Source organism: Myodes glareolus, chromosome X, assembly GCF_982192425.1.
Source record: "Myodes glareolus chromosome X, mMyoGla1.1, whole genome shotgun sequence".
In the NCBI taxonomy this organism is placed as follows: Eukaryota; Metazoa; Chordata; class Mammalia; order Rodentia; family Cricetidae; genus Myodes; species Myodes glareolus.
In genome coordinates this window covers 49625887-49653556 of record NC_142053.1, presented here as the reverse complement: position 1 = coordinate 49653556, position 27670 = coordinate 49625887, and the positions used below count along the sequence as shown (strand labels likewise).

Below are 27670 nucleotides of genomic sequence, written 5' to 3'. Positions count from 1 at the left end.
TTTTTTCTTTTTCAATTTTTACTTTGGTTTGAATTTTATTTAATTTTTTTTTAGTTTTTTTTTTTAGTTTTGACAACTCAACACCTCCCAACCATTAAATATGAATAGTCATTTAGGGGGGCAATGGTCTTATGGACTGCTCCCCATCCATGATGAAGTGCTGACAATACAATCCTGTGCAGGGTCTTATGAAAATAAGCACAGCTCAGTGAATTCATGAGTGTAATGGTGAAGTCATGTCCAGAAGACATCTTCTTGCTGCCCATCTCACCATTCTCTGCCTCTTATATTTTTTCTGTCCCTCTTCTCTTTAAGATTTATTTTATTTTACTTTATCTTATTTGTGTGGGCTTTGCCTGCACGCATGGCTGTGCACCATGTGCACACAGTGCCCAAGGAGACGAGAAGAGGGCAGCAGATCCCCTAGAGCTGGAGTTTGAGAGTTGTGAGCTGCCATGCAGGTGTTGGGAACAGAACCCAGATCCTCTGGAAGAGCAGCACGCTCTCTTAAGCGCTAAACCCTCTCTCCAGCAATCCATCCATCCTCTTGGACGTTTTCTCAGCCTGGGAAAGTGTGATATACCTGTATCATTTAGGGCTGAGCATTCTACCATCATTTAATCTCTCTACATTAGCTGGTTATGGATTTCTGCATTAACTGCTGCCTGCTGTGGCAAGAAGCATTTCTGATGAAGGCTATGGGTAGCACTAATCTCAAAATTCAAACAGGACTTTCAGCCAAATTATCATGGGACCTCTTTTGTAAAAGCATTAACACCATTTGCAAGATAAATGCTTCTGAGTTATTCAATTCCCCAAAGACCTGTCCTCTCTCTATTATCACATGGGGGCTTAAATTCAAACAAACAAATTTGGGAGAAACATGTACATCTACACAATTACAAATGGTCTATCCATAAGAGATGACAATATATTATTGCTAAATAATGTTTATTTATTTGAAGTTATGTAAAAACTTGTCAAAGTGGGTGTTTGCGGTCAAAATCAAATTGATGGTTCCATCAATCTTATTGTTCTATTTTTTAAAAAAAAATGAATAAATTTAATCAATATGTTAAAAGAATGGAAAATACCAGAAATTAACAGAGAATATTTGGGGGAAATAGGTAAAGATTGGATTGGGAATAGTAGAAATATGGTAATGTGCCAATATATATTGTGAAAGCTAGTTTAATGTCATCTTGAGAGAAGCCATAGTCATCTGAAAGGAGGGAACCTCAATTGAGAAAATATCTCCAGAATATATAGCTGTAGGCAGACTATCCAATAGTTCATTCACTTCATTAGTGATTAATGTGGGAGGGCCTAGCCCACAGTGAGTGGGGACACCCTTGGCCTGGTGGTTCTGAGTTCTATAAGAAAGCAGGTTGAACAAGGCAGTAAACAGCACCCCTCCATGGCCTCTGTATAGTTCCTTCCTTCAGGTTCTTGCCCTGTTTGAGTTCCTGTCCTGACCTCCTTCAATGATGAATGGTGATGTGGAAGTGTAGGCCTAATGAATCCATTTTTCTCCCTAAGCTGCTTTTGATCTTGGTGTTTTATCACAGCAATAGTAACTCTAACTGAGATACATATATTATGCAATTATGTAATTCCTTCACTCTAAATGGCTACCAGAAAAATCAGGCACTTGCCTAGGAAGATATCTCAGTGCTTAAGGCATTTGCAGCACACTTGATGGATTTAGAAACAGTGTGGCTATACATTTTTCTTTGGGTATATTTAAAAAGGTGCTGCCAGAAATGCTAAACCAAAAAGATGCCCAGAATGTGTGCAGAATCATCCTATGGACTGAAAAAGTGAGATGAGCAGTCTACTTACAGAATGTGGAAACAGTGAGGCCAGCAGATCCAGGGGCCTCCTGTCATGACTTCTCCACTAAGATGCACTAGATTCCCTCAGACTCTAGGTTAAATAAAGTCTACTCCATAATTTGACTCTTCTCCGGTCTTTTGGCTATGGTAAAGAGAAAAGTCACTAATATAGAAAATCAGTACTAAGAAAAAGGATCTTGCTTTGAAAACACAGCCAGGTAGCTATTAGGCCATTAGAATTGCTTCATGGGAGGAATATAGAACATTCTGAAACTTAGAACTAGAAAATCACTAGAACACATCAAGCTAAGTTTAATGACGCATTCTTGTGAGAATTAGGAAAACCAAATGTTGAGAGGCATACAGATACTGCAGGCCTAGTTTATGCTATTTCAGGGAATACTGACTCTCACTGAAGTTGAGCTAGAAGATATTCATCTGATGTTCTAGCAGAGAATGTATCTGTTTTCTGCCTGTGTCCTGAGATCTTAAAATCAAAAGTAATAAACTAATTTATTTGGCATAGGAAACCTCAAGAGCAGATAACATTCAGGCTGTGACACAACACTGTTCACCTCTCTTATCCAGGTCAACAGTGAGCAAGAGCAGCAAGTGGAGAAAGATAAGAAAAAAAATGTCTAGTTTTTTCAAAGAAGGGGGTGTGGAAGGGCTTAAAATTGTAGACAAGGTGAACAGAAATGCAGAGGTAATTGTTAAAGTGACTAGTTCCATTAAATCATGTGATAATAGGAAAGATACTTTGGGAATAAGGCCTCACTTTTTAAAGGTTCCTACTTGTGTAAAGAGGAATTCATTTGAAAGGAGAAACCAAAACAGATGGTGCTGAAGGAACAAAGATTTAGCTGGACAGGCTCAATCTCAGATTAGCAGGGTAACTTGTTAGCATCATCCACGTTATACTTGTTTTATTGAATGAGAGATGCTAAGAGTAAGTGTAATGGATTATTAAAAAATGCTGCAGGATCCCCAGTGGCGGCAGGCAGCAGAAACAAACGCTGCAGGTCCCCATGTGGCAGCAGGCAGGGGTCAGCGGTTCCGAGAGCAGCCAGTCCCAGGCAAGGATGGTGCACGAAACCACGCCGGCGGACAAGACTGACAGATAGGAACACCATGCAGAGTGAGGTTGAATATTTATTTAGTGATTATGGAGGGAGAGGGGGAAAGAAGAAGAGGAGAAAAGCAGAGAGGGGGAGAGAGAGAGAGAGAGAGAGAGAGAGAGAGAGAGAGAGAGAGAGAGAGAGAGAGAGAGACCAAAACTGCCTCTCCAAGAGGGAGCCTGAAAAGAGAGAGAGAATGCAGGCTGGAAGCTGAAGATCAGCTTGCCTCAGTGGACGAGGGAGGGAGTGGGCGTGGCTTGACTCTTAAAGAGACAGAACAATCATTACATTAAGGGAATCAATGTTCCTGATGGCTATGGAGGCAAGGCAATGTGTGGCAGGGCTGGAGCTCCTACAAAGATGTCCCAAGAGGCCGTTGTGTAAAGTTATGAAAGTGAATCTTGTGTAACAGTGGAGATGCCAAAGAAGCCGGGACTATGAAACAACCACCAAAGGCAACTCTAGGAATGAAGTCAAGTGGGTCCAAGAGAGAGTTGATGTGTACTTCAGGTAGCAGATCTCTAAGAATGGAGCTAATAAGCTTGGTGGAGCTCAGATGTTTGTATCACATCTTATAGATGCTGGACATGTAGATTCAAGGTTCGGTGTTTGGTCTTCCCTTGGTCCTATCTTTCCTTGCCATATTCCTCCTTTTTCAGAATGGGGATGTTTACTGTGTACTGTTGTATATTTGAAATATGTAATTACTTTAAATTTTGTAGGAGCTCACAAATAGAAGACTACCTTGTGTTTCAGAAAAGGCTGGGACATTGGACTTTTAAACAGTGTTAGAACTGGTAAAGACTAAGAGGACTTTTAGGGACAGAGTAAATACATTTTTCATCATGAAATGAGCATGAGATTTTGGAAGTAAGAAGTGGAATGCTGTTATGTAAAAACATGGTTATCGATTGGAAAAGAGGTTGACTTATGATGATTAGTCTTGATTGTTACCTTGATGAGGTTTTTAATAGTGATAAAACACACCTATAAGACGTTGAAAGTGTTTCCAGAAAAGTTTACCTAGAGAGAGAGGCTTTCGACCTTTAATGTAGATAGTTCCATGGGCCTAGGTCCCAGACTGAATAAAAAGGAAAAAGTGATCCTAACACTAGCATTCGTGTTTCTGTTTCCTGTGCATGCAATGTCACCAGTCGCTTCCCATGGCTTCCCTACCAGAACGAACTGTAACCGTGTCCTCTAGAATTATGAGCTAAAAATAAAGCCTTCTACCTTGAAGTTGTTTCTTACCAGGTATTTCAGTCTCAGCAGTGGGAAAAGTAATTCATACAGAAGACCGTAAAGAGCCAAGGATTAAAAACTATGGTGCCTGATCTCTGGAAGAATTCCTAGGAGTGGCCAAGCGTTACAGACCACAGAGCTGAGACACTGGAGGCTTACGAGTGCAATACTAGTCACTATAAGACAGAGGTTCTGAGCCTGTGGGTTGTAACCCCGGGGGGGGGGGAGGTCACATATCAGATATCATGCATATTGGATATTTACACTACGATTCACGTAGCAAAATTACAGTTATGAAGTAGCAGAAAAATAATTTTATGGCCAGGGGGTCAGCACCACATGAGGAACCATATTAAAGGGTCGCAGCATTAGGAAGGTTGAAAACCACTGCTCTAAGGGGTGAAGTTCCAATATCAGACCCGCTTAGGAGCTATAATCATAGCAAGCACTGTTTGCTGCTTTCTATTGCTGCTACTGGCTCGCTGCTGCTAGAACTTGAGGATTAAAACTGTTGCCAAATGCTAGGGTTCCTGTGGTTAAAGTCCAGGGCAATAAACCTCCAACCCTCTTGCCTAGAGCCATAATCCTCTGCCTGCTAAAACCTAGGACAACAGGGCGCTGGATCTCCTTGCTTGGAGCTGTAAGTAATTAGACCTTGGGTACACAAAGGCCTGGGATTGCCAACACTGGAAGAGCTTGTCCTCACCTACTCATGATTTCTCTCAGAGCTGAGCGGAAGGACTCCAGCCAGCTGACTGTGCAAATTCCATTGTTTCTGACGCTTCCCATTTTGTCTTCTATGTTAAAAATGACAGACTGTCTTGCCGAGATTTCTTTGCCAGCTCTATGTTAGATCGTTTCGAAGGAAGATTCAATCTTTAAGAGATCAGAAGGTGTCAGAAAGGGAATGATCACATTTCTGGTTTACTCCAATCCTTCTTGCCCCGTCTCTCTCAGTCTGCCTCTCTCTGTCTCTATTCACCTCTTCTTTCAATGATTTTAAGAACTGTGGCGGCAGAGGCCAGAGAGAATTGGCTCTTGAGCAAAAGTCTGATTTCCTCGGTAGAAACATGATCTTCCGCGTTCCTGCTCAGGGAGAAAGGCACTAGCTGTGGTGGGAAGTCATAAATGCTCTGGCAGATGAGCAGTGTGCACACTCCCGACTCTGACTCCCAGGGAAGCAGTGGAAGTTCATGTTTGCATTCCCACAGCTTCACGACTCTTGTGTGCTTTCCTTCTGAGGACAGCAGCGTCTCTTTCCTCACACATATGAGTGTAGATGCACAAACTTGTATTTTGAAACAGACTACCAATGAGGAGCCTATATTGATTTGAGGGTGTTAGGCTACACCTCTCAGAGCTCATTATTTAACCAGTCTAAGTAGGGGCTTCTTCTGTAAAATCCCATTCTTTTCTATTTCTTCTCACTAGTTCTGCATGCTCACCGACCTTTCCCTTCGCAGACATACACCACCGCTTTGTGGGTTCTTCCTTTGTGCCTTGTCCTTACTCTAATGTCTTTAAGTAGTGCTCATTGAAAATGTCATGTTTTAGGAGGAAAAGATGAGATAATTAAAGATGAGATAATAAGTAGTGCATAACCCAAAAGGCCTTATAAAAAAATACTGCTTTCATAGAGAATAAGGAACTAGAAACAAATGGAGGCTGTAAGGATTTCAGCAGGTTTTGGAGAATCCATGCTAGATTTCTAGTCTATATACACCAGTGAGCCACAAATAATAGCAAACTCCCTTATTTCTTTCGGCTTAATTTTCCTTTCCTCCCATCTGTCCTCTGCCTTCATTTGCTCCTTGCCCATACCTACATAAGTTAGTGCCATACATACTTTTTATACTGCCTTTAAGCATGATTTCATATATCATAGTATTAGTTTTCCTTACACTTCTTTTGCAGAAGTTTCCTTGAAATTCATACACAACTGATTTTTATATAAACAATAGTATTGATTTCATTGCTTCTATCAAAAATAAGAAATAGGTATTAGGATGAGTCATATGTTAAAGAAGACAAAACAAGTCTGGAAGAATCACAGAACTTAAGATGACACATTTAGGGATAGAGTGGGAAGTAAGTTGTAACTATCAGATCATGGGTCGTAAGGAGGACAACATGTATGTCACAACGTAAGCTGAAGACCTTGGGAACAGGTTCCCTGTATATCCTCACTAGAAAATGATCTATTCAAATTCAATAAAGGAAATAGCTGATGTAGCCGGGTCCTTCTGTGATGAGTCCTCCAGGGAATATCATATCGAATCGAATCCCCAAGATGCACAACACAGGATGCTCAGAGTATGGCTAAAGCTAGGACTTTGGTTTGTCAATTATTATATGCACTGTGATCTTGCAGTTGTTAGGTGCTCAGCAATGTTAATTACACTTAAAATTCAATCCGTGTACAATAGTGCCATGGAGCAGCCTAACTCAGGAGCATTACCCGCTAGCAACCTATGAGTCTTGGTATCAATGTAGAACAACACAATTAGCATATGTGAGAAATTCAAAGTGCATCCCAATGAAACAGGTGCTGGAGGATTCACTTGGGAACTCAATTGTCCTCACTGGGAACCCTATTCCCTTCTCCCCTGGTCACACATATTAGACAGAGATTTATTGGCCCCATTTGACTCTGGAAGTGACACATGGACCAATTGAATTTTCTTGTTTTCCAGGAGCTCAACAGCATATTTCTCCTTGTTCTTGTAGTTAAGGTGGACTCATATTTAGCCAATGTGCACTCTTATGGTCCTACTCTTTGTTTAGAGCCTGTCTTGGCTATTGGTTGAGTCCTGTGACTTATGGTTTGTTATAAAACCTGAGAAAATTCTGCTTTCGATAAATTTACCTCCAACAGTGTCCTATTTTATTATTTCAGTTGCACAGGAATGCACGCACACATGCAAAATCTCAAAGAGTAATCCAGAACAGAATGAACACTGACATATCAAAATAGGATGTCTAGAAATTTGGAGACTAGGAATGCTTCCCATAACACACACATACACAGTTCAGAGTATTCCAGAACAGGAAGGATCCTGAAGCAGAGGGACTAGAAACTTGGAGACTAGGGAAGCTTACATTAAAAGGTAAATTTTTGTAGTAATTAAGAAATCATCTGTTCACAAGGTCTTGAACACATAATGTTCTTGGCAGCCCAACTGAAGGAGATTGGGCAGTACAGTACATGCTGACTATCAGATAAAAACAGTGCAGTCAAGTAGCAAATGGTAAGGCTTGAGATAAAAAGTTTTCATCCCCAAGAGTGCTGTGTAACTGGAACACCTAAGAAGAAAGCATGAAAGTGAGTTCATGGAGATTAGAAGCAGAGCAGGGTCGGGGGATTATTTTCAGAGATGCAGAAGACGAGGTATGCACATTCCTTAGTTTAGCCCCATTTTTGGTCTCTTTCCCTCAGAAGCATTTTAAGTTGTTGTTTGATTGATCATTTAAGAATTAAATATAAGGGGCTTCTTTGACATGGGCTTATTTGTATTGTTATTAGAGCTATTACCACCGGCAAAGTTTATCCTTACTCACTTCATATGATTGTTTTTACATTGTCCCTCGGTGTTCAACACCTAGAACAAATTTCCAAGTAAAATTATAAGTAGATAAATCCTGCTTAAAACAAGGTCTCTCTATAATACCCAGGCTGCCCTAGAACTAGAACTCTTTGTTGACAAGGGTAGTCTCCCTCCCCATCTCCCTTTCTGTGTGTGTGTGTGTGTGTGTGTGTGTGTGTGTGTGTGAGTGCACACTGAGTAGTATTTTGCTATATAGCTCAGTGTGATCTGGGAACTTGCTATGAAGCCCTTGTCCTGGAACTCAACATACTCCTACTTTAGCCTCCCAAATAATGATATTAGAAATGTACCACTATAGCCAACTAGTAAATCAATCTCACTGCTAACACGTAATTTGTCTGTTAATCTAGACATTTAGAGTATGATTTTTTCCTATATACCCTGGATGAAATACATAATATCATGTATCAAATATATACAAATCTTATTATAACATTACTAAACCTCTTTCTATGATTAAACCACCACACCCTGATACTACTGCTTGTATTTTTGTTTTAAAATTTCTTTTTAATTGTTGTATATAGTAAGATACTATTTCATTTTAGCTGATTCCCCCTCCATTCTTCTCCCCGTATCCCTGTGACTCCTGTCTCCATTTGTACCGTTCTACCCCTAATACTCCCTCTTCCACTTTTATTCTCATGTATTCTGATACCCTCTCCATCCCCACTTAACACCTCTTGGTTTCCCTTTCATGAGTCTGTTCCAGTTCCCTGACCTCTATTCACATTCACTTCCACGTAAATGAACATATGCAATATTACAAGTTAGAATGTGTATATGTAAAAAAACATGCCGTACTTGACTTTCTGAGTCCTTGTTGGTATTGGTAGGCATATAAACAGATACAGCACATGGAAATCAATGTAGAAGCTTCTCCAAAAAATGAAAATAGGGTTGTCATAGATTCTAGCTCTACCACTCCTAAGTATATACATAAAAGACTGTGTATCTTGACACAGGTGTACTAGTACATGCATTTTTATTGGTGCTCTACTAACAACAACAAAGAAATGGAATCAGCTTAGAGGCCCATCAACTGATGAAAGGATATTGAAAACGTGGCACTGGACTGAGCTCCCAAAGTCCAGTTGAAGAGTGGGAGGAGTAAGAATATGAGCAAAGAGGTCAAGACCATGATGGGTACACCCATTGATACAGTCTACCTGAGCTAATGGGAACTCACAAACTCCAACCAGATTAGGAAGGAACAAGTATAGGACCAAACTAGTCCCTCTGAGTGTGGTTGACAGGTGCATGGCTGGAGCAGACTGAGGAGCCACTGACAATGGCACCAGGATTTATCCCTACTGCATGTACTGGCTTTTGGGAACCTAGTCTCTTTGGAGGGATACCTTGCTCAGCCTAGATATAGTAGAGGGCCTTGGACCTTCCCCAAAGCAATGTGCCTTACCCTCTCTGAGGATTGGATGGGGGTAGGGTGGGACAGTATGTGGAGGGAATGGGAGGAGGGGAGAGAGTGGGAACTTGGATTGATATGTATAATGAAAAAAAGATTGTTTTCTTTTAAAAAATAAATAAATAAAAAGAAAACATTGTAAATAGACAGGATGGGACTGTATCTAGCCAAAATAAATTATTTTAAAAGAATGATCTTTTCAGGATCATTGATGGAGCTGATAAAATACCTTACTAAGTGAAGTAATATTTATGAGGGAGCGGATCTCATATAGCCCAGGCTGGCATCAAACTTGTCATGTATCTAAGAGAGGACTTGAACATCTGATCCTTCTGCCTTAATCTCTCCAGGGCTTGGAATTCAGGTGTGTGCCATAAAGCCCTCATGTCAATAACTTTTCTAGAAAGGTTGTGAAAATCATTCAGATCTCTGTTTTAAATGATCCTTATTATTCCAGACATGTGCTGTGTGGTTTTTATTAGCATTTCCTCCTCCAAGGCAATAAACACACATCAGGCCATTGACTTCCATTTGCTTTCTGTGCCCATTACTATGGCATGCAATCCCCATAGTTTTTTAAGCTTTCATGGTCTTCTCATCTTCCAGATATGAGACATTTGGCATGGAGGGAGGGAAGACAAGGTCTCCTTCTGTAGGCCAGGTTGGTCTGCATCACAGCAGGTAGCCCTGGCTGGCCTTAAACTCACAATTCTTGTCTTTGCCTCCTGAATGCTGAAGTTGCAGAAGAGAGCAACCCACTGGTTTAAGAGACACACTTTGACTACCAAAAACAGAGACTTCTTGGTAAATAGGCCAAAATAAGTTTCCTAGAAATCCTTTAAAAAAACTTATCAACTACAGTTCTTATATGGGTAGTAGGTATGTCAATTTAGACTAAGTAACTTTACCTTTATGTGTAGCCTTTCTATTTTTTGTTCAGCCAGAAGTATTTATTGACTTCCTGGTATGCATTAAATATGGCATTTATTACAAAGGGTGTCCCTTTTTTTCCTGGACTTATAGTCTAAGAAAAAATAAGACAGACATCAAATAATCACATCAACTTAAAATTGCAATTAGTGGAATCAAGACACCACATGGGCCACAGCCTGACAAAGGATTATTACCTATAATATATAAGGAATTCCTACACATGAGCCAATAAAAACACTGACAACTACCAATGGCCAACTTAAAACAAGAGTAAAACCAAATGTCCAATAAACAATGTATGTTCCTATCTCCCTCATTTGACATTTGACCTTTGCAGAAAATTGCAAATTGAAGCACTGAAATGCCATTTCACAGCCATTGTTTTGGTAGCAACTTTCAAGTTTGACATTAGCAAGGGTTGAGGCTATGGAACATGGGGTACTTTCACATATACATGGAAACTGTGAATTGGTACAATCTCTTTGAAAACTCATTGAGCCATATTCAGCAATGCTGCCAGATGCCATATTCTGAACCCAACAATTTTGCACCTGAGTATCGACTCCAAAGTCTGCTTTCATACCAGGGAATCAGTTTTATTATTTTTCTTTAAGATCTCATCGTGTTCCATTCATTTTTCCCTTTTATTGAAAAGAGATTCTTTTCTCATATAATGTATCCTAATTATGGCTTTCCCTCCCTCTACTCCTTCCAGTTCCTCCTCACATCCCGTTCAAATCTATCTCCTTTGTATCTCTCACTAGAAAACAAACAACTTCTGAGGGATTATAATATATAATATAATGTATCCTGATTATGTTTTATCTTCCCTCTAATCCTCCCAGTTGCTCCCCACTTCTCCTCCTGTCTTGATCCACCCCCTTTCTGTCTCTCAATCGAAAACAAACAGGCATGACTGAGACCCATGCCACGAGAGTGAGCCCACTCCTGACACTGCCTGGAGCGCCAGGACCCAGAGGCTGGGTGGCCCGGAGACCTAGGATAGAGTCAAACATGAGTGGAGAAAAAAATGTCAGTGTAATAATGCTTAATGATATTCTGTTGTACTCATAGACTAGCACCTACCTTAATCATCATCAGAGAGCCTTCATCCAGTAACTGAGGGAAACCGATGCAAAGATCCACAACCAAACATTAGCCAAACCTGAGGATCCTGCTGAAGAGAGGGAGGAAGGAGCCTGAGGGAGTAAAGAACCACAAGAAAATCCACAGAATTGACTAACCTAGCCTCATTATTAAGTTTTCTATTCTCCTGAAAATTTATATTTAAAATTATTTCTTACATTAAAAGTTATTAATGTAAGAAAAGGCAATTTGGGTTCTGGATTCTGATAGATGGATAATAGCATAATACCTGGTATATCTTCATATTTGGCAGCATGTGTCATACAATATTCTTTCCATAGACTTTTGGGTAACGACTTGAATTTCAGACAGCTTAAAAGAGTGAGATTTTTCTGTTCTATGTGATTATTGAGAGCTAGAATAAAAAATGTGAGAGGAGATGTTTTTAAGATAAAACTTGTATAGGATCACGATTATTTAGCTATCCACCAGGAGGTAGGAAATAGACAAGAGTCCCAGGTAACCTCGGGTGCATGGGGGGGTGGGAGGGTCGATGGAAGGGGAGAGGGTTAGAGAGAAGGGAGTAGGGGAGGAACGGGGAAAGCTTGGTGGCCGGGGATGGGGGGGGGGGGGAGGAAGGATGAATATGGGATCAGGGAAGAATATATTTCAACTAAGGGAGCCATTTTAGGGTTTACAGGAGACTTGATTATATATGGGATCCCAGGTCCAAGGAGAGATCCCCCAGATTGCTCTCTGGACAGAGGAGAGGGTGCCTGAATCGGCCATGGCCCATGACCATACTGATGTATATTTTGCTTATCACCATAGATCCTTCATCTGGCGAAGGACGGCGATACAGTCGGAGACCCACATTGGAGCACCGGACTGAGCCCCCAGAGGTCCAAATGAGGAGCAGAAGGAGGAAGAACATGAAAAACGAAATCAGTACTGCGAGGGATGCTATCACCCACTGATACAAGGGAACGGATCTGATGAGAGTTTACCAAGGCCAGTTGGACTGGGACTGAACGAGGACGTGATCTAACCAGATTCTCGGAATTTGGCCGGATTCTCTGACTGTGGCTGGCCCGAAGTCTTTCTGAAAAGCCATTGACTATGACACTGGGACCTGTTTCCTCTACATATACTGGATTTTGGGGATCCAGTCTGTTTGGACACTCACCTTCCTGGACCTGGAGGGAGGGGGAAGGAACTGGAACTTCCCACAGGGCAGGAAACCCTGACTGCCCTGGGGGACGAAGAGGGAGGAGGAGGGGGAGTGGGGGGAGTGGGAGGGTGTTGGGAGGGGGGGGCGGAAATGGAAACTTTTATAATTTAATAAAATTTACTTTAAAAAAAAGAAAATAAAAGCTGGTGAAATAGAAAAAAAAAAACTTGTATAGGAACGTCAGAATAGAGATACCAAGTACAAAATGCAAAACATCCCAGGATGACCAATCAGAATTACATTTTTATCATTCCTTTCATTTGACTCTCCCTTAGTCTCAAGTAACTAATTCTTGTTCCATTTATCTTGAATGTAACAACTGATTCCTTTGCAAAAGTCTGGGAAAATCTGAATCACAGATACTTTGTTTAATATGTTTTATTGTGGCTCTAAGACTTTTTAATGTCTTTTTCAGTAACCCCAGCCCTTGTCCTGCAGATTGTGACAGGTACCCCAAAACTACATAGATAGATGCAAGACAGGCACAGATTAACTTATTAAAGTGATTAAGTATATGAAAATGGAGAATTGCCTTTCATGCTGGATATAAGGCATAAACATATGGGCCTAGTCATGACCTTTTACTGAAGAACTAGGCAATAATTGTCATAATTAAACATCAGAATGTTTTATGGATTCAGCTAACAAATCACTAAGAATTTTTAATATTATCATAAAGTATAATCATGATTATAATTACCAATCAAAGAATAATATTTCCTTGAATTGGAATCATATATATTTGTAAAACATTATGGTACCTTTCTGTGTACATGAATTAGAAAATGTCTTTATCTATCACTGAAGCATATGTATACCAATAACCCTTTAGCTATACAAATTAATTTAGGGTAGACTAATTTACTCCTCTTGATAGGATATTTTTCTCCAATGTATAAAAATACAGATAGTAGCTTTTTAATACTTTGAATCTAATTATAAATATGGAAGACACAAAGCATGCTGAAGTATATCTTTCATCTTTCTTTTTATAAGGTGAGAAAGAGACTTTTATATTAATTTCTAGCCATCTGGAAACTGATAAAGATGATTTTAATGTAAGAAACACCTTGACAGTTTTATTATTCTAAATTTAAAGTCAAATTCAGAAGAAGAAAATAAAAGAGACTGTTAGGGAAAGACGGCTGCTCAAATAAAATTGGAACATAGATACCATAGAGAACAGAACAGTTATCTATGGTCATATCACCTTGAACGTGCCTGACCCAGAAAGCTAAACAGTGTAGCTCCTAGTTAGTAATTATATGGGAGCAAGAAACAGTTCTAGCCATGAACTGCAATGACAATATGATACTTAAAATAAACAGGGCACAAGAACAAAATCAAGCACAAAAACAAATAAAATTTATCTTTTTGTCAAATGAAGAATCTATTTACATGAGTCAGAATTAAAGGACATAAATTAAATTTGGTACACTGAAAAAAATTATTCTTTTCTTTCCTATTTTTTTTGAGACAGGGTTTCTCTGCCTAACAGCCTTGGCTGCTTTATAGACAAGTCTGGCCTTGAACTCACAGAAATCAGCCGGCCTCTGCCTCCAGAGTGTTGAGATTAAAGGTATTCACCACCATACCCTGCAAAGCACATTGAAGACTTAAGCACATATAGGATGTCAAATATTTCACTACTATGATGGGAATAGAAAAATAAACAATAAATTTATTCTCATTATGAGAATAAATTATATATTTTAAGATTATTTTTCACTTTATTTTTACCTCCTCTATCCTATTGTTTTTGAAATACATAATACATTAATACATTGTATGTGTGTATTGAAACATACAGACACATGCAACCATAGATACACTTAAATACATATTAAAGAATAGTTTATGGATAACTTTTTAATTAACTAATTTTTATAGGTATGGGTGTTTTGCCTGCATGTATGTCTGTACATTACAGGTATGTCTAGTACCTGTGGAGGCCAGAAGAGAGCATCAGATCTCATGTGATTGGAGTTACAGATGAGCCACCATGTGGGTGCTGTGAACTGAATCCAGGTACTCTGGAGGAACAACAGGTGTACTTAACTGCTGAACCACCACTCTAGCCCCTAAATATAAATTTTAAATTATTGTTAATCACTTAATATATTAAAAAATGATTCATACACAATATTGATCTTACTGTTTTAACTTAAGCTTCTAAAAAGAAGTGCTGTTAATAAGAATGTAGATAAGATTGCTTTTTATGAAACTTGATAAGTTTGATGCTGTGTTTTTATCGGTTTTTACACTGTTTGGAATTTCCTAGATACAAAAATTCTCACTTTTTATTCAAAGTCTTAAATTTACTTGAAGACCTCAGGAATTAAATTTAGACTGGTAATAAAGAAAAACAAAATCAAGGCTAAAACCTGGGCCTTATAATATTAAAGTACACATAGAATGACTGACTTTATGGCTATATACCTTCTTGTAGTGTTTGAAATTTTTAAGGAACAATTTTTTGCCAAGACTTGGAATGTTGTGGTTTGATTTATTCTTACCTTGAATACTTGAATTTGTCAGCCTTTCTGATCAGTGAGCCCAGTATATAGGAAACTGAGGTTGTTCTTTTTGTAATGACAAATCCCAAACCTTGCAAATCTAGGAGAAGACAATTAAGAAGACTATGTGGACTCTAAGGCCTATGTTTCCATACATTTACTTGACACCAATCTAAAGAATTTTGACACTCATCCTCAAATAATTTGACTTCTGTCAAATATATAATTTTATAAATATAGTAGTAATATTTTATCATATGTTTTTAAACACTTGTAAATTGAACTTTATAAAACAAATAAAATTCAAAGAAAATGAACACAGAACGTTTACTTCCTATGCTCCATGGAATCGGCTTATGTTCTCTCTTGAGCCCCACAAGCTTTAGCGGAAGTCATTTCCCCACGATCATGTACAAATGTCTGTTTTCTTCTGAAAGCTTTAACTGTTTTTGGTTTGTCTCTCTGATGCTTTGTTTTTGACAGTGATGTCCAAACATTTTCAGAAATGTTGGTCACAACTTACGTATGAACCTGACATTTTTTTCCTTACCCATATTCGTATTTACAGTATTATATATTTTGTCATATTTTTTGTTTGCTTAGTTTTTAAAAATTATTTAATAAATAAAGCTTGCATGGGGATCAGAAAAGTAAAACAGCCACACCGGCCAGTCTTACAGACCAGGCAGAAATGACAGACATTTGTAATCCCAGTAGCCATACTAGTTTGCCATAGAAACCAAGCGGTAATGGTGCACGCCCTTAGTCCCAGTCCTAGAAAGGATTATAAAATGGGAGGAGACAGCTCTTAGTCACAGTCTCATTCTGAGATTCCTAGAGGGAGAATCTCCATTTTGGACTGAGGTAGAGATAAGAGAGAGTGGTTGGCTGTTTTACTTTTCTGACCTGCAGGTTGAACCCCAGTATCTATCTCTGAGTTTTTATTAGTTGTGCTTCAGTCAACAGTGCACATTTTCATTTATAAGATTAATAGACTCTAGTGACTTAATGGACAGTATACTTACTGTGGCATAATGAATATTTGAAGCTTACTATGGTAGAGGATCTTAAGTGTCTTACCATACACAAAATGGAATTTGTGGTTGGCAAGTTATCTGGTAAATGTGCTTGCTTAGAAAACAAATCCGAGAACTGAGATGGCTTCTCTTGTGATGAAGGGCATCTATGGAAAATCCATGGTTAACATTATTTGCAATGGTAGAAGACTAAAATCTTTTCAAGATTATAAATCAGACGGGAGCCCAGAGTGGTCCAGTGGGTTCCTGCTGAAGCCTAATGACCTGTGCTCAGTTTCTAGATTACACAGCAGGAGAAGAAAACTGACTCCCTGTAGAAAGTTGTCCTCATGTGAGCCATGAAAAGGATACACACACACACACACACACACACACACACACACACACACACACACACACAATAAATGTTAAAAGTGAATTGAAAATATTTTACCCATATGATTGTGTGTGTGTGTGTGTGTGTGTGTGTGTGTGTGTGTGTGTGTGTCACAGCCCTATGTGTAGTAGGGTCAGAAGACAACTTTGTGAAGTCAGTTCTCTCTTTCTGCCTTTACGTGGCTTCTAGGGTTAAATTCAAGTTGTAGCTCTTGTGTCACAAGCAAATTTACCCCCGGGCCATTTCCCTGGCGCTCTAGATATTTCTATTGGTTTCTAATTAGTACATACCTTAAGATAGCTTAGTAGGTACATGAAAGTCCAATCGATGAATTGTGATATCAGTAAGTGGGATCAAAGACTGAAGGGAAGGAGCAGAGGGGAAGGGAAACTGCAGAATCTTCTTTGCTGTGGGACAGTGACATAGGACAAATGCAACTCATGGTAAAGCAGAAGTGTCCATCAGTCTAACGACTTGTCTCTTCAGACTAGAAAATGGCGACAGAGCTGAATTGTGGACATTTTCTTCACAGGGCTTAATCATCAGGAGGGAGGGAGAATGTTGGGAATTGTCTGGGTATCTCCCAGGCCACCTATTCTACTCCGCTGTGAACTTTTTTCTTAAGGAAATGTAAAGACAAGTTTAGTAGTATTTTTGTTCATCTGATGATTTGCATTGGAAAGCACATCTCCATTTCTGGGTGATTGTTGAATTTGGCTTCTTGTTTGCTCTTTTGAAAGCGTTTCACTGCACAGCCATGGTGGGCTTCTCTAATGAAAGGATTGATTACAAAATATATACTACCATATCTCAGGAAGTCTTATTAGTTTTATGTATTTTATTGAAAATAATTTTTTCATACACTACACTCTCCTCATGGTTTCAGTAACCACATTGGCGCGACTGAGGCAGGGAGATGATGCATTTAAGATGGGTTTGTGCAGCATCGAGAGTTGTATGCTCTTACAAGAGAAAAATAAGGGGAGAGAAAGGGAGGATGGAAAAAAGACGAAGAAGGTGAAGAGAAGCAAGTACAAGAGATGGACACCAAAAAGAAAAAAAAAATCCAAAACAAAGCACAAAAAGAAACAAGCAGAAACCCAGTGAGGACTGGGTCATTATTGTTATTCTATGAAAATAACAGCTGCCTCTTCCCCTTTTCTCTCCCTTCAGGGGTCACTCATCTCCTGTGTTTGAATGGAAAGCAAAGATATGTCCCTGGCCCCAACACTTCAAAGTTCTTTAAAAGAAGATTTTCTTCTCTTGAGCTGTGCATTGGTTTTTACTTGTGTACTTTTCTCTCAGGGCTTGAGGTTTTTTTTCCACCCCTCCATCACGGTTGGGGGCGGAGTATCCTTGGGCCGAGGGGTAGGCGGGGAAACCCCTGGAGTCTGAGGGAGGAGCTGCTCTTCTGCTGGCTTCGGAGGCTTGGGCCCACCACTCGCTGGCTGCTTGCGGGGGAGAAACTGCGGAGTGCCTAAGGTGGTGGTTGGCAGAGGCTGAGCATTCGGGCCATGGCCTTGGCTGTCTGCAAAGTTGTTGTTTCCCGAGATCTGAAGAATATTTGAGTGTTAAAGGTGAGAAAAAGTCGCGGCTGCCGGTTTAAAGTCACGGAAAAGGAGTGTCGCTTTGTGCCAGTCGTTTCTAGGAGAGAAATGATAACTGAGCTTTGTATGCCAGGGTTTTGAAAAGTCCACCGGGAGAACTGTGGGGATCAGATTACACCTGTAGAAAATAATTCTCCAGGAGGTTGCAAACAATAACTTTTGAATGGATCATTTGGTATTTCAGCCCCAAAGCAGTGGTAGCTATGGTAAATGTTTAGAAAAATCTTAGCAAATTAATCTTTCTTATTTTGAAAAAGAATTTTGATATCATCAATGAACATTTAAAGTGTTCAGGATGCTGGCTTTCATTTTACCTTCTGTGTGTCAGTTACATTACCCACAGATGTTCTGGTGACATTTTTATAATAGTATACAGCAAAGTATAATTTGAGATTTTGGTGCCTCAGTGAGCTGGAAATTTAGTTGTCAATTCCGTGTTGTTGTTGTTGTTTTTAAAGCAAATTTTAAATACTTGCTAATAAACACAAAGATGATCTTTTTCTACATCTGCTTACATATGAAGGGGATGAGTCCCGAAAGGTATTAAAATTTAAAGAAGGTAAGAGTGAGAGACTGGCATGGGGGTGCGAAGAACCTGGAAACCCAGTGCTTGGGAGGAGGGACGCAATGATCAGGAGTTAAAAGCCAGTGTCCAATACTTAGGCCAGGCTACACTAAGCCTTTTCTCAAAGTCAAAAGCTGAGAGATCATAAAGCAGTAAAAGTATCATTATCCTAAACAGAATCAACAACGTATCTGATAATAAAGGATGTCTCATATTAAAGGCCATTGAAGGGAATGTTCAATGTATTTCCATGTTCCCTGAGCATGCAGTACCTACATCAGCATAAATGAACTGAGATGAGAATTTAAAGTCAGAGGGGAAAAGCTACTTGGGAACTATGTATGAAGATTGAATAAATGTAATTTCAAGAAGCGCATTCAAGTGTACATGGGGTGGAATAATAAAATCAAAGTTGTAAACAGCTCAGGCGGCGCATACTGAAGATGTGTGGTTTTTGGTTTAGACTTTATGAACTTTTACACTCAGGAATAAAGGCGGAGCTGAAAAGAGAAGAAATTGTTTTGTTACAGGTGCTTGAGCAGATGCCCACACAGTTCCATTGTCTTAAGCTGCAGCTCTGAGAAGGCTGCTTACCCAATTCCTTATGTTTGCTTAAAATTCAGATAGTCAAGCTACAGTCCAGACTGGTTCAAACAGAAGATATTTATATAGCCTTGAGAAAGAATGTAGAAAATGTTCCAACACATATTGAAGAGCCCTATGTGGGAGATAATGTGCGGGCAAGCAAAATCGTATCGTTGAATACTACTTAGTTGTGAAAAGAATGACGTAGCTACGGGCTGGCAGGACGCTGAGAAACGTGCTTGCTGCGCAAGGCTGTATGTCTGCTTTCCATCTCCAGAACCCGGGGAAAGGTGGATGGAGAGAACCGGCTATCTGGAATTCCTCTGGTCTCCACATGCAAGCCAGGGCATGCGGACGCAGGCAGCCGCTCCCCACCCCCTCACGCACACACACTCGATTAATGAAAGAAATTAAAGAATAAAATAACACTAAATGCCATGCTAAGAGAATAGGTTTAAGGTGCATTCTAAAATTAAGCAACTCCCAGAAACTTCTGCATAATATAATATCAACTCTTTTACAAAAATGAATGCTGTACATTAATAGAATGAATGGAAGAGAAAAATGAATACGTAAATGGCAATTTGAAAATGGGAATGTAGGTAAAGTTGGAGAGAAAAAACTTATTTCAACTTAGGTATTACGTCTCTTCAGTTTTAAAAAATAGCATATTTGAGTTCTATTTATTAGAAGAAAATTTCAAATTTAGAGATATGGAAAAATCTTTAAAATGGTTCACAAAATAATAATGTGAAAACTATTGATATGGAAAAATAACAAATTTATTATTGAAGGGATAAACAGTATAATTTCAAAAACATTCAAATTATAAGTACATAAGTGTACTTTATATATTACATATATTATACATAAATGTACATTAATATATGAAGAAAACTATCATATTTTGATCACTATTGTATTTAGAATCCAAACCTGAATAGAAAATTAACATTACATATTTTATCGTCCAAACCCTAAAATGATGGTTTATTATCCCGTTTTTTTGTTTGTTTTGTTTTCATAACACACAGAGGGGAGAGAGAGAGAGAGAGAGAGAGAGAGAGAGAGAGAGAGAGAGAGAGAGACTGGGCAAGCAATTCTGGAAACTTGAGAAAGCTACTCTACAGGGTCCTTGTTCCCCCCCCCCCGCGCCCCCCCCCCCCCGCAACTGATTGCAGTTCTGCTTTTGGTCAAAAGATGGCACTTACCAGGTTTACTAAATGTTTTCCAGGCAATCATTTTTATAAAGTAGACACACAATAAATTATATTTTGCTTTAGCAGGTTGGGAGCATTCACATAGGGTGTGACTGAATATGCCTGTTGTATAAAACTGGAAAACTCCACACAAAGACAGTGAGTGCTATGCGGATTCATCAACAGAGTACCAAAGAACAAACAAGCAGGCAAACAAACAAAAAACCAAGGTGGTTTGCCAGAACTTGGCCCGGAGAGCACACAAGGAAATGATTGGGTCCCTTCTTTTATGTCTCAACCTCTTAACTTTCTGAATGGAGATGATTTCAGCATGAAACACAAGAGCTGTCCTAAAAATGACTTTGACCTATCTGAGAAAGAGGGAAAATCAGGGTGTCATGCGGTTATCGGGGATGTGATTTCTCCTCATGTTTGTGCCTCGGAACAGCTGGAGTCTGGCTAGGCAGTTTCTCCACATTTGTTTTTCATTTTATTGATTTGATTTTCTATCGTCCTTTTGCCCAGCCTCAGTTGATATCAGACTTGCAGGTGACGTGGGCAAGTCATCCTGTGAGACTACTGCGGCTGAAGTGGCCATCAAAACAGCTGGATCACAGTGCCAGACTGCCACAGTCCATGTGAGCAAGTAAGGCTCTTCTGATTTCAACAAGCTTCTTCTGCTTAGAGACATTTGGGGGTCACAGAGGTTACTGTATTTTGCGTCTGTGGCGTCTTAAATGTAAACCTCCCCTTTGTAGTAAAGCTGCTTTCAGTTGGAAATTTGCAGGTACAGATTATATATAATCCCTGTTCTGAATCCAGAAGAAATGGAATTAAAGGTCACAGTTTTGTGAAAGTCCTTCTTGTTTTAAATAGAAGCCATGCTAGTGGCCATCCAGAGCTGTGAAGCGGACTTCCAAGTCCTTGAGAACGTCTCTAGGTTGTCATCACATAGCGCAGTTATTAAGGTTTCTTAAGACTTGCTTAAGAAACCTTCAAGGCTTAAGAAACCTTCAAGGCCACAAGGCTTTCCTTAGAAGGAAATTTGTGTGCTTTCTTGCATAGTATTCATACCCGTTCAACCCATTCACCTCTCCTCCAGCAACTGTCTCAAATCTCTGACTCCAAAGTTTATGCTGTGCTGTTGAAGTTGAGCCCTCTGTCCTTTGTCCATGAGATTTTCTTCAGTTATCTTGGGTAAACAGGGCAGCAGTTGCAGCTCAGAAAACATTAAAACCCAGCATTCCCTAGAACAACCAGAGAAGCCTAAAAGTATCCAGTCATTTGGGAACACAAATAATATCCCTCACACTGCCAAAGACCCTCCTACGTATATTTCTTTCTTCTTTTACAACAGAAAAAAAATAAAGATAAGGTATCCTGTTTGTGTTATCTTAGTACGTCTCTGGTTTTGTCCACCCTGCCTTCTGCCTGCTTCTGTTTGTTTTCCTGACCTGTACCTTGTCTGCCCTCTTCATTGTCCATCTACCTTTGCACTTGGCAAAGTAAACTTTTTATCTAGCCCCCTTTCTTTGGGGCCATGTTTTAATTTAACCGAGTTATCACTCATTGAAAATATTTTTTTTTCAAGCTACCCCGTGAATTTTCAGGGGATTAAAAAGAAGCTACCGGGAGGTAAGAACCATTTAGTGTCTTTTTCACCTAGCATAAGTCTTCTTGGAAAACACTGCAGGGGTCTGCAATTTTTTATTATCACATCATGAAATGTAGTTACTATTGGATATTGAACAACCTAGGTTAACATTAGAGATTTGTGTGATGCATTAATCTTCATTTAATGGGCTGTCTGGGATGTGGAGATGACAACCTAAATTTGGGTGAAGAATTGGAAACTGTTTCCACAAAGGTAATAAAGATTTCAAACTCAGAAGTGTCTGACTTCCTATTTGAAAACTATAACCATAATGCCTTTACTACAGCACTGTAAATTCTGACATTGGATCCTACCCACAGAGACCCACACCTCACCAACAAGCCTTGGATGCTCTTTTCAGGCTAGGTACAGAATCATTTTGAACTTGCCCGACCCTTCTGCTTAGGATCCCTGGAAGAACTCTTCTTTTTGTAGAGTTTCGATTGCAAGCCTTTTTTGTCCCTACCAATTTGTTATTGCAGGAAGAGCTTTGCTAATAGTCCAAGCTCAGTTTCTTTATTCTTGGTTGTTAAAATGAGTAAGAGATTCATGTTACCTGTTCACTGTGTTAATTAATGGGGTTGTTCAACATTTTACATTTTTGGGGGGGTTTTAAACTTATCATAACATTATCTTAAGAGATATAAAGCTCAGAATTGTTATCCACAGGCAGCCTGTAAACTACAGCTCCCCCAAGGAAGCAACAAGTCAGGGTTAAAGAAAAAGAAAATTCTAAATTTTAGTCTTAACTTCTTGGATGTTTTGGAATTAAAAAATAGAAGCGTAACAAAGGAAGACAGCAACACAGCTTTCCCATCTGGATCTGGCTGTTAAATGCAGAGCACAGGAACAAAGGATGGCTAATCATTAATAAAGTGGAGAGAAATGAACACTTGGCTGCATGAGATCACGACATTCGGCCACGCCATTACCAGAGCAGGCGAAGCTGGAAGGGAACTGACCACTAGGCTTCAGCAGCAGAGAAAGACTAAGGCCGAGGAGATGCCACCGTGCAGATTATGGGCAGCACAGAGATATAGTGCAGCAATCTGTAAGAGGGAGAGTACATGGAGAAGTATAGGGATTACTGAGCATGACAGCAACACCCCTGACTTCCTCAGTTACAGTCAGAGTAAATGACCTCAACCTGCAGACTAGCAAACACAGGGATCTAAGCCCTGAGGCAATGGATGCACTGGGGAGAAGTCACTAGGGAGGAAGGAGTCAGACAGTCTTACTTTGGCCGTTTTTTTCTTGTCCCTTACCTGGGTTTGCAGCAGGCGTGCGTTTCTGTATCCTTGTAATCTTGCCGACTGTTTATCTAATAGTTTCCTTGCTGTGTTTCAGTCCAACTGGCCTAAAAGAGAAAAGCAAAGTCTAGTGCTCCTTACTTTCGCATTATTTTGATTATTAAAGTCAGTGGTTATCTTTCATGTGGTGCTCTGCTTTCCATTTTGAATATTTGGGTGTTAAGGAGCTCCAATAAAGATGATTTGCCTTTCTCCGTTGAATAAATTGGTATACAACAGTTGTGCGGAGGGGTTAAAGTGTAGGCTTTAGTCCAATGGTAAGTTGCAGAACACTGAAGTCAAGTGGGCCTTACGACCCAGCACCAAATTCAAGTAAATACTGCCAAACAGGTTTGAGAACCGAGACACTCAGATTTGTGCTGCATGAGGCTACTTAAAAGGAAGCAGAGTGTTCCCTTAGAATTTCATGAACTATTCATGTCCTCCTGTCCTTTGTCCATTTATTTTTATTTTGCTGTTTGTTTCTAATTAATATGTAAGAGCTACTTTAGGCTGCTCTTGACATTGTATTGTTTTTATGGGGGGGGTTATTAGTTTTTGAGATAGGTTCTCACTCTGCCTCCCTTCAGCCACCCCTCCCAAGCTTCCTGTCTCAGTTTCCTCAGTGCTTGATTTCCAGATGGAAGGCCCCACAGCTGCCTAAGAGCTACTTTAGAGATGTTTTCGCATTGAAACAATCGTGCCAAGTTTGTTGAGTTTTCCGCCTTAGCTTATGGTATGTTTTACTACAAGGCTTTCCTCGCTAACTTCAGTCTTAGACACACACATTTCTTTAAAGAATTTTAATTCATGTTTCATATTTAGAAGTGACTAAAATGTGCGAAAGTTTCTGAAGGATGAATAAGAAGACCTGATTTAAACACACACACACACACACACACACACATACACACGGGGTTGGACAGAGAACACAGATGCAAGTGGGGGAAGGCCCATATCTCAGGACCAGGAACATTAATCTTGCAAAAGTTTAATTCTCCCCCCAAATAAGGTATTATTAATTCATCCCCAGTCACAAATGAGGACCTGGCAAGACCCTTTTTTATACATTTTGAGCAGCTGGACCTTAATAGAGTTTGCAGAAATAATATTGTTGGAGAGGCAAAAAAAAAAAAAAAAGGGAGAAGAAAGAAAAAGAAAAAACAACTATGTATGAAGCAAAAAGATATGGTCTAGGTCTTTAATATATGATAAAGGTACTTCTGCATTTTCTGAGGAGGGGTGGCATCCACCCTGGTGCTTTGAATGCAAACCAAGGGACACATGTTGCCATTCTGCTTTGGAGGTTTCTTTTTTTTTAATTTTTTTTCCCCAGACAGAAACAAGTCTGGGTTTGAGTTGGAGGCTTTCGTCCATCCCAGAGGGGCGCTCGCTCCCCTGCAGCCCCCTCAGGAGAAGGGGAGGAGCCTCTGCCAGCTTGTGGGAAGCTGTGGGAAGCTCGCGCGCTGTGGCGCCTGTCCTGGGGGAGGGGCTGCACTTCTCCCGGCGGTGGCAGCAGACAGGGAGCCAGGAGGTAATGGCTGTCTTAAAGCCCGTTATTTTCTGGCAATTTCTTCGCGCTTTGGGGGGAAAGGTGGGAAAAGAAAATAGAAATTAGTGCCTGGGAAGAGGTGGGGATGGAACGATGTTTGGATAGATTTGTCGTTACTCGGGTGAAATTAATTCTCTGGAATTTGGGGTTTTCGGATAATTTGAAAGTCCGTAGTGTGGGGAGAGGTGATCGGATTGCAGCTTCTAAATTAAGACTTCAGTGAAGCATGCCGTTCACGTTCATTTTCTTATGTGGCATTCTATGTTTTTGTCTCTGGTACAGTTTTGTTTTTGTTTTTTTAATAAGATTTTGTTTTAAACATTTGCATTCTGCCAAAAAAATTACTGTCAGAAAACGCAGTCATAAAATGAATGACACAGAAAGGTGCATGGGCTTGGAACAAGATTTAGATACGCTGTTGAGTGATATCACTTGTAAAACAAAATGCGCGTTTTCCTGACTGCGGGCGGGGGCGAGAAACTAGACTCATTGCGTCTCTGAGTGTTTTGGGTATACTTGGTTGGTGGCGAGGTGAGACGTAATCTATTTAAAAAAAAAAAAAAAAGAAATGCTTTCAGTATTTTCAGAATTGCTTTATTCCCTGATAATTTTTATAATTAGACAAGCAAAATGATGCTGAGACAGCATACCTATTTCACTTCAAACATACACGCGCGTGAACACACACAAGTACACACAGAGATAAGTGCTCTCAGAATCCATTTCTTTGGCTGAGAGAGGTTTTTTTTTTCTTTCTTTCTGGACCCAGTCAAGCAAGGAATCAAGTTGTGTACACTACAGCCCTGCGTGCATCCTGCTTGGGAGGGCTCCTGTCAGGCCACAGGTACAGCAGCAATGAGCAAGAAGCATTATTTTCTCAGCAGTATCTCAGTTCAAACGTGAGCTAGGGGACTGGGTCCTGTACAGCATGCTGCTTCAGTGCTATGGACCGTTGTACATAGCTGGCAAATAAAAGTATGAAGCTTTGGTGATTTGAGAAGCTGGCTGCAAAGTAGAAATAGTGAAAAAAAAGTAAGTTTAGAATGACAAGCAGCGTTTTAAGTTATTTAAGGAGAAACAATACAATTAACAAAATGTATAATCAAATCAGAAAAAAAGGGGATCAGCCTAGTACTAATGGAATTTTTATGTAGTGGAGATAGAAGTGGTCTTACTGTTTTAAAATAGCCTCCTTGTTGTTGTTGTTGTTGTTGTTGTTGTTGTTGTTGAAGACAGACTCTCTATAGACCAGGCTCACTGGGAACTAAGTGGCTTCAGGCTGTCTTTGTGGCGATCTTCATACCTCGGTCCATTGAATAATGGGAATATAGGCTTAAGCAAACAGGCTGGATTTAAAATAATCTTTAATCTATATTTAATCATTTTATAATGATATCAGAAACTAAACCTTTCAATAAAAGGCTTCAAAGTTGGGGAAAAATAGAATTTGAAACAACTACACTGGCTGCAAGGCATGGTGTTTTACATCTGTAATCTGAGCATTCAAGAGTCTAAGGCAGGAGGATGGCCTTGCATTTCCAAGTTAGCTAGGCACTGCATAGTGATTTCCAGATCAGCCTGGACTGCACAACAAATGAAAGAACCAAAACCCAGAATCAAAATCAAATGAAAAATTAAAAACAATTGGCTTGTGATAGTATGAGTTCGTGAGTACATGTAAAATATATAAGGCATATAGATAATTAATTATTAGTAGAGTTATCTTTCTAACATTATAATTTTTGTAGCTTTCTCATATTTTCAATAGGCATGAAATTTATTTTACAGTCCAGAACTTTGGGGGTGAGGACATTTGGATTCCGTCTTTTGTACAATGCATAGCAAAGCTCTGATTTTCAGTCTGGTATATTCTAGAAGCCTGAGAAAGCTGCAGGCTGGGAAGATGTAGTTCCCACCTTTCTCCAAGGACATGCTAGTGACAGTTCTGCTTCTGGACACAAGATGGCGCTTGCCAGATAGCCTTATTTTTCTCCAAACAAGCGTTTTTTATAAAATGAGCAAACCAAACCATGAAACCTATTTTGTGTTAGGAAAGTCTAAGACAGCATGTAGTATATAGTTGAAATTCATTTGAAAAGCTGTTGTTTAAGGATGACAAAGCCCCATTCAAGACGGCTGTGAGGACTCTAAACATTTCAAAATTGTAGTTCAAAAGGTTTGGTCCAAAGTAGACAGAAAGCTCCGGCTGCTTCTGTCTCTTCAGTCTCTATCTGTAACCAAGACGGCATGCCTACAAGAGTTTCGTTAGGGGAATTCATTTACACTTTTTAAAGACCAGCTTTATTGGTTTGCTTCTCTGTTCCTTTTTGGAGTAGCCTCAGTTCATATCCCACTTGTAAGTGATGTGGGCAGTTTACCTGTGATCCATTTGCATCCTAGAAAGGCGAAGCAGCTGCAGGACTGTCCAGCAGAGTAAAGGCTCTGTTGGGAAAGCGGCTGGGGTGAGACTCAAGACAGCCGGATCGCAGGACCAGAGCACCACAGTTCACGTGGCTGAGGGTAAGAATCTTCCCTTTTCATAAAGCATTTCATGTTAAGAACATATGAGGTTGGAGATCTGGGGTACAGCTTCTTTCTGGTTTGGTAGTCGTGGCATATCAAATTACAAGCCGCTCTTCCTAAGGCCGGGAAAGAGATAAGTACAGATGGTTCGCCCTGGTGCTGCTTTGATTTGTGTCTCTTCAACCTTACTATGCTGCAGACTCCACTGGCCTTCAGGATAAGTCATGCTTTGCTTTTGCATGTTTTCCTAGATGGGTAGTGCCACTCAGCTGCCTCAATCCTGGGTAAGAGCAG

The 27670-nt window shown here is 39.9% G+C and overlaps 1 protein-coding gene across 1 annotated transcript in view; it reads left to right on the top strand.

Moving 5' to 3' along the window:
* LOC146889204 (uncharacterized) overlaps window positions 1-27373 on the top strand; it is a 32018-nt gene extending 4645 nt beyond the window's left edge. The window contains exons 2-4 of the mRNA XM_087902544.1: window positions 17775-17979; window positions 20884-21004; window positions 27254-27373. Of these exons, the coding sequence (XP_087758670.1) occupies window positions 17775-17979; window positions 20884-21004; window positions 27254-27290 (363 nt within the window). The 3' untranslated portion in view covers window positions 27291-27373. The remainder of the gene's footprint in view (window positions 1-17774; window positions 17980-20883; window positions 21005-27253) is intronic.
* Window positions 27374-27670: the final 297 nt, after the last annotated feature.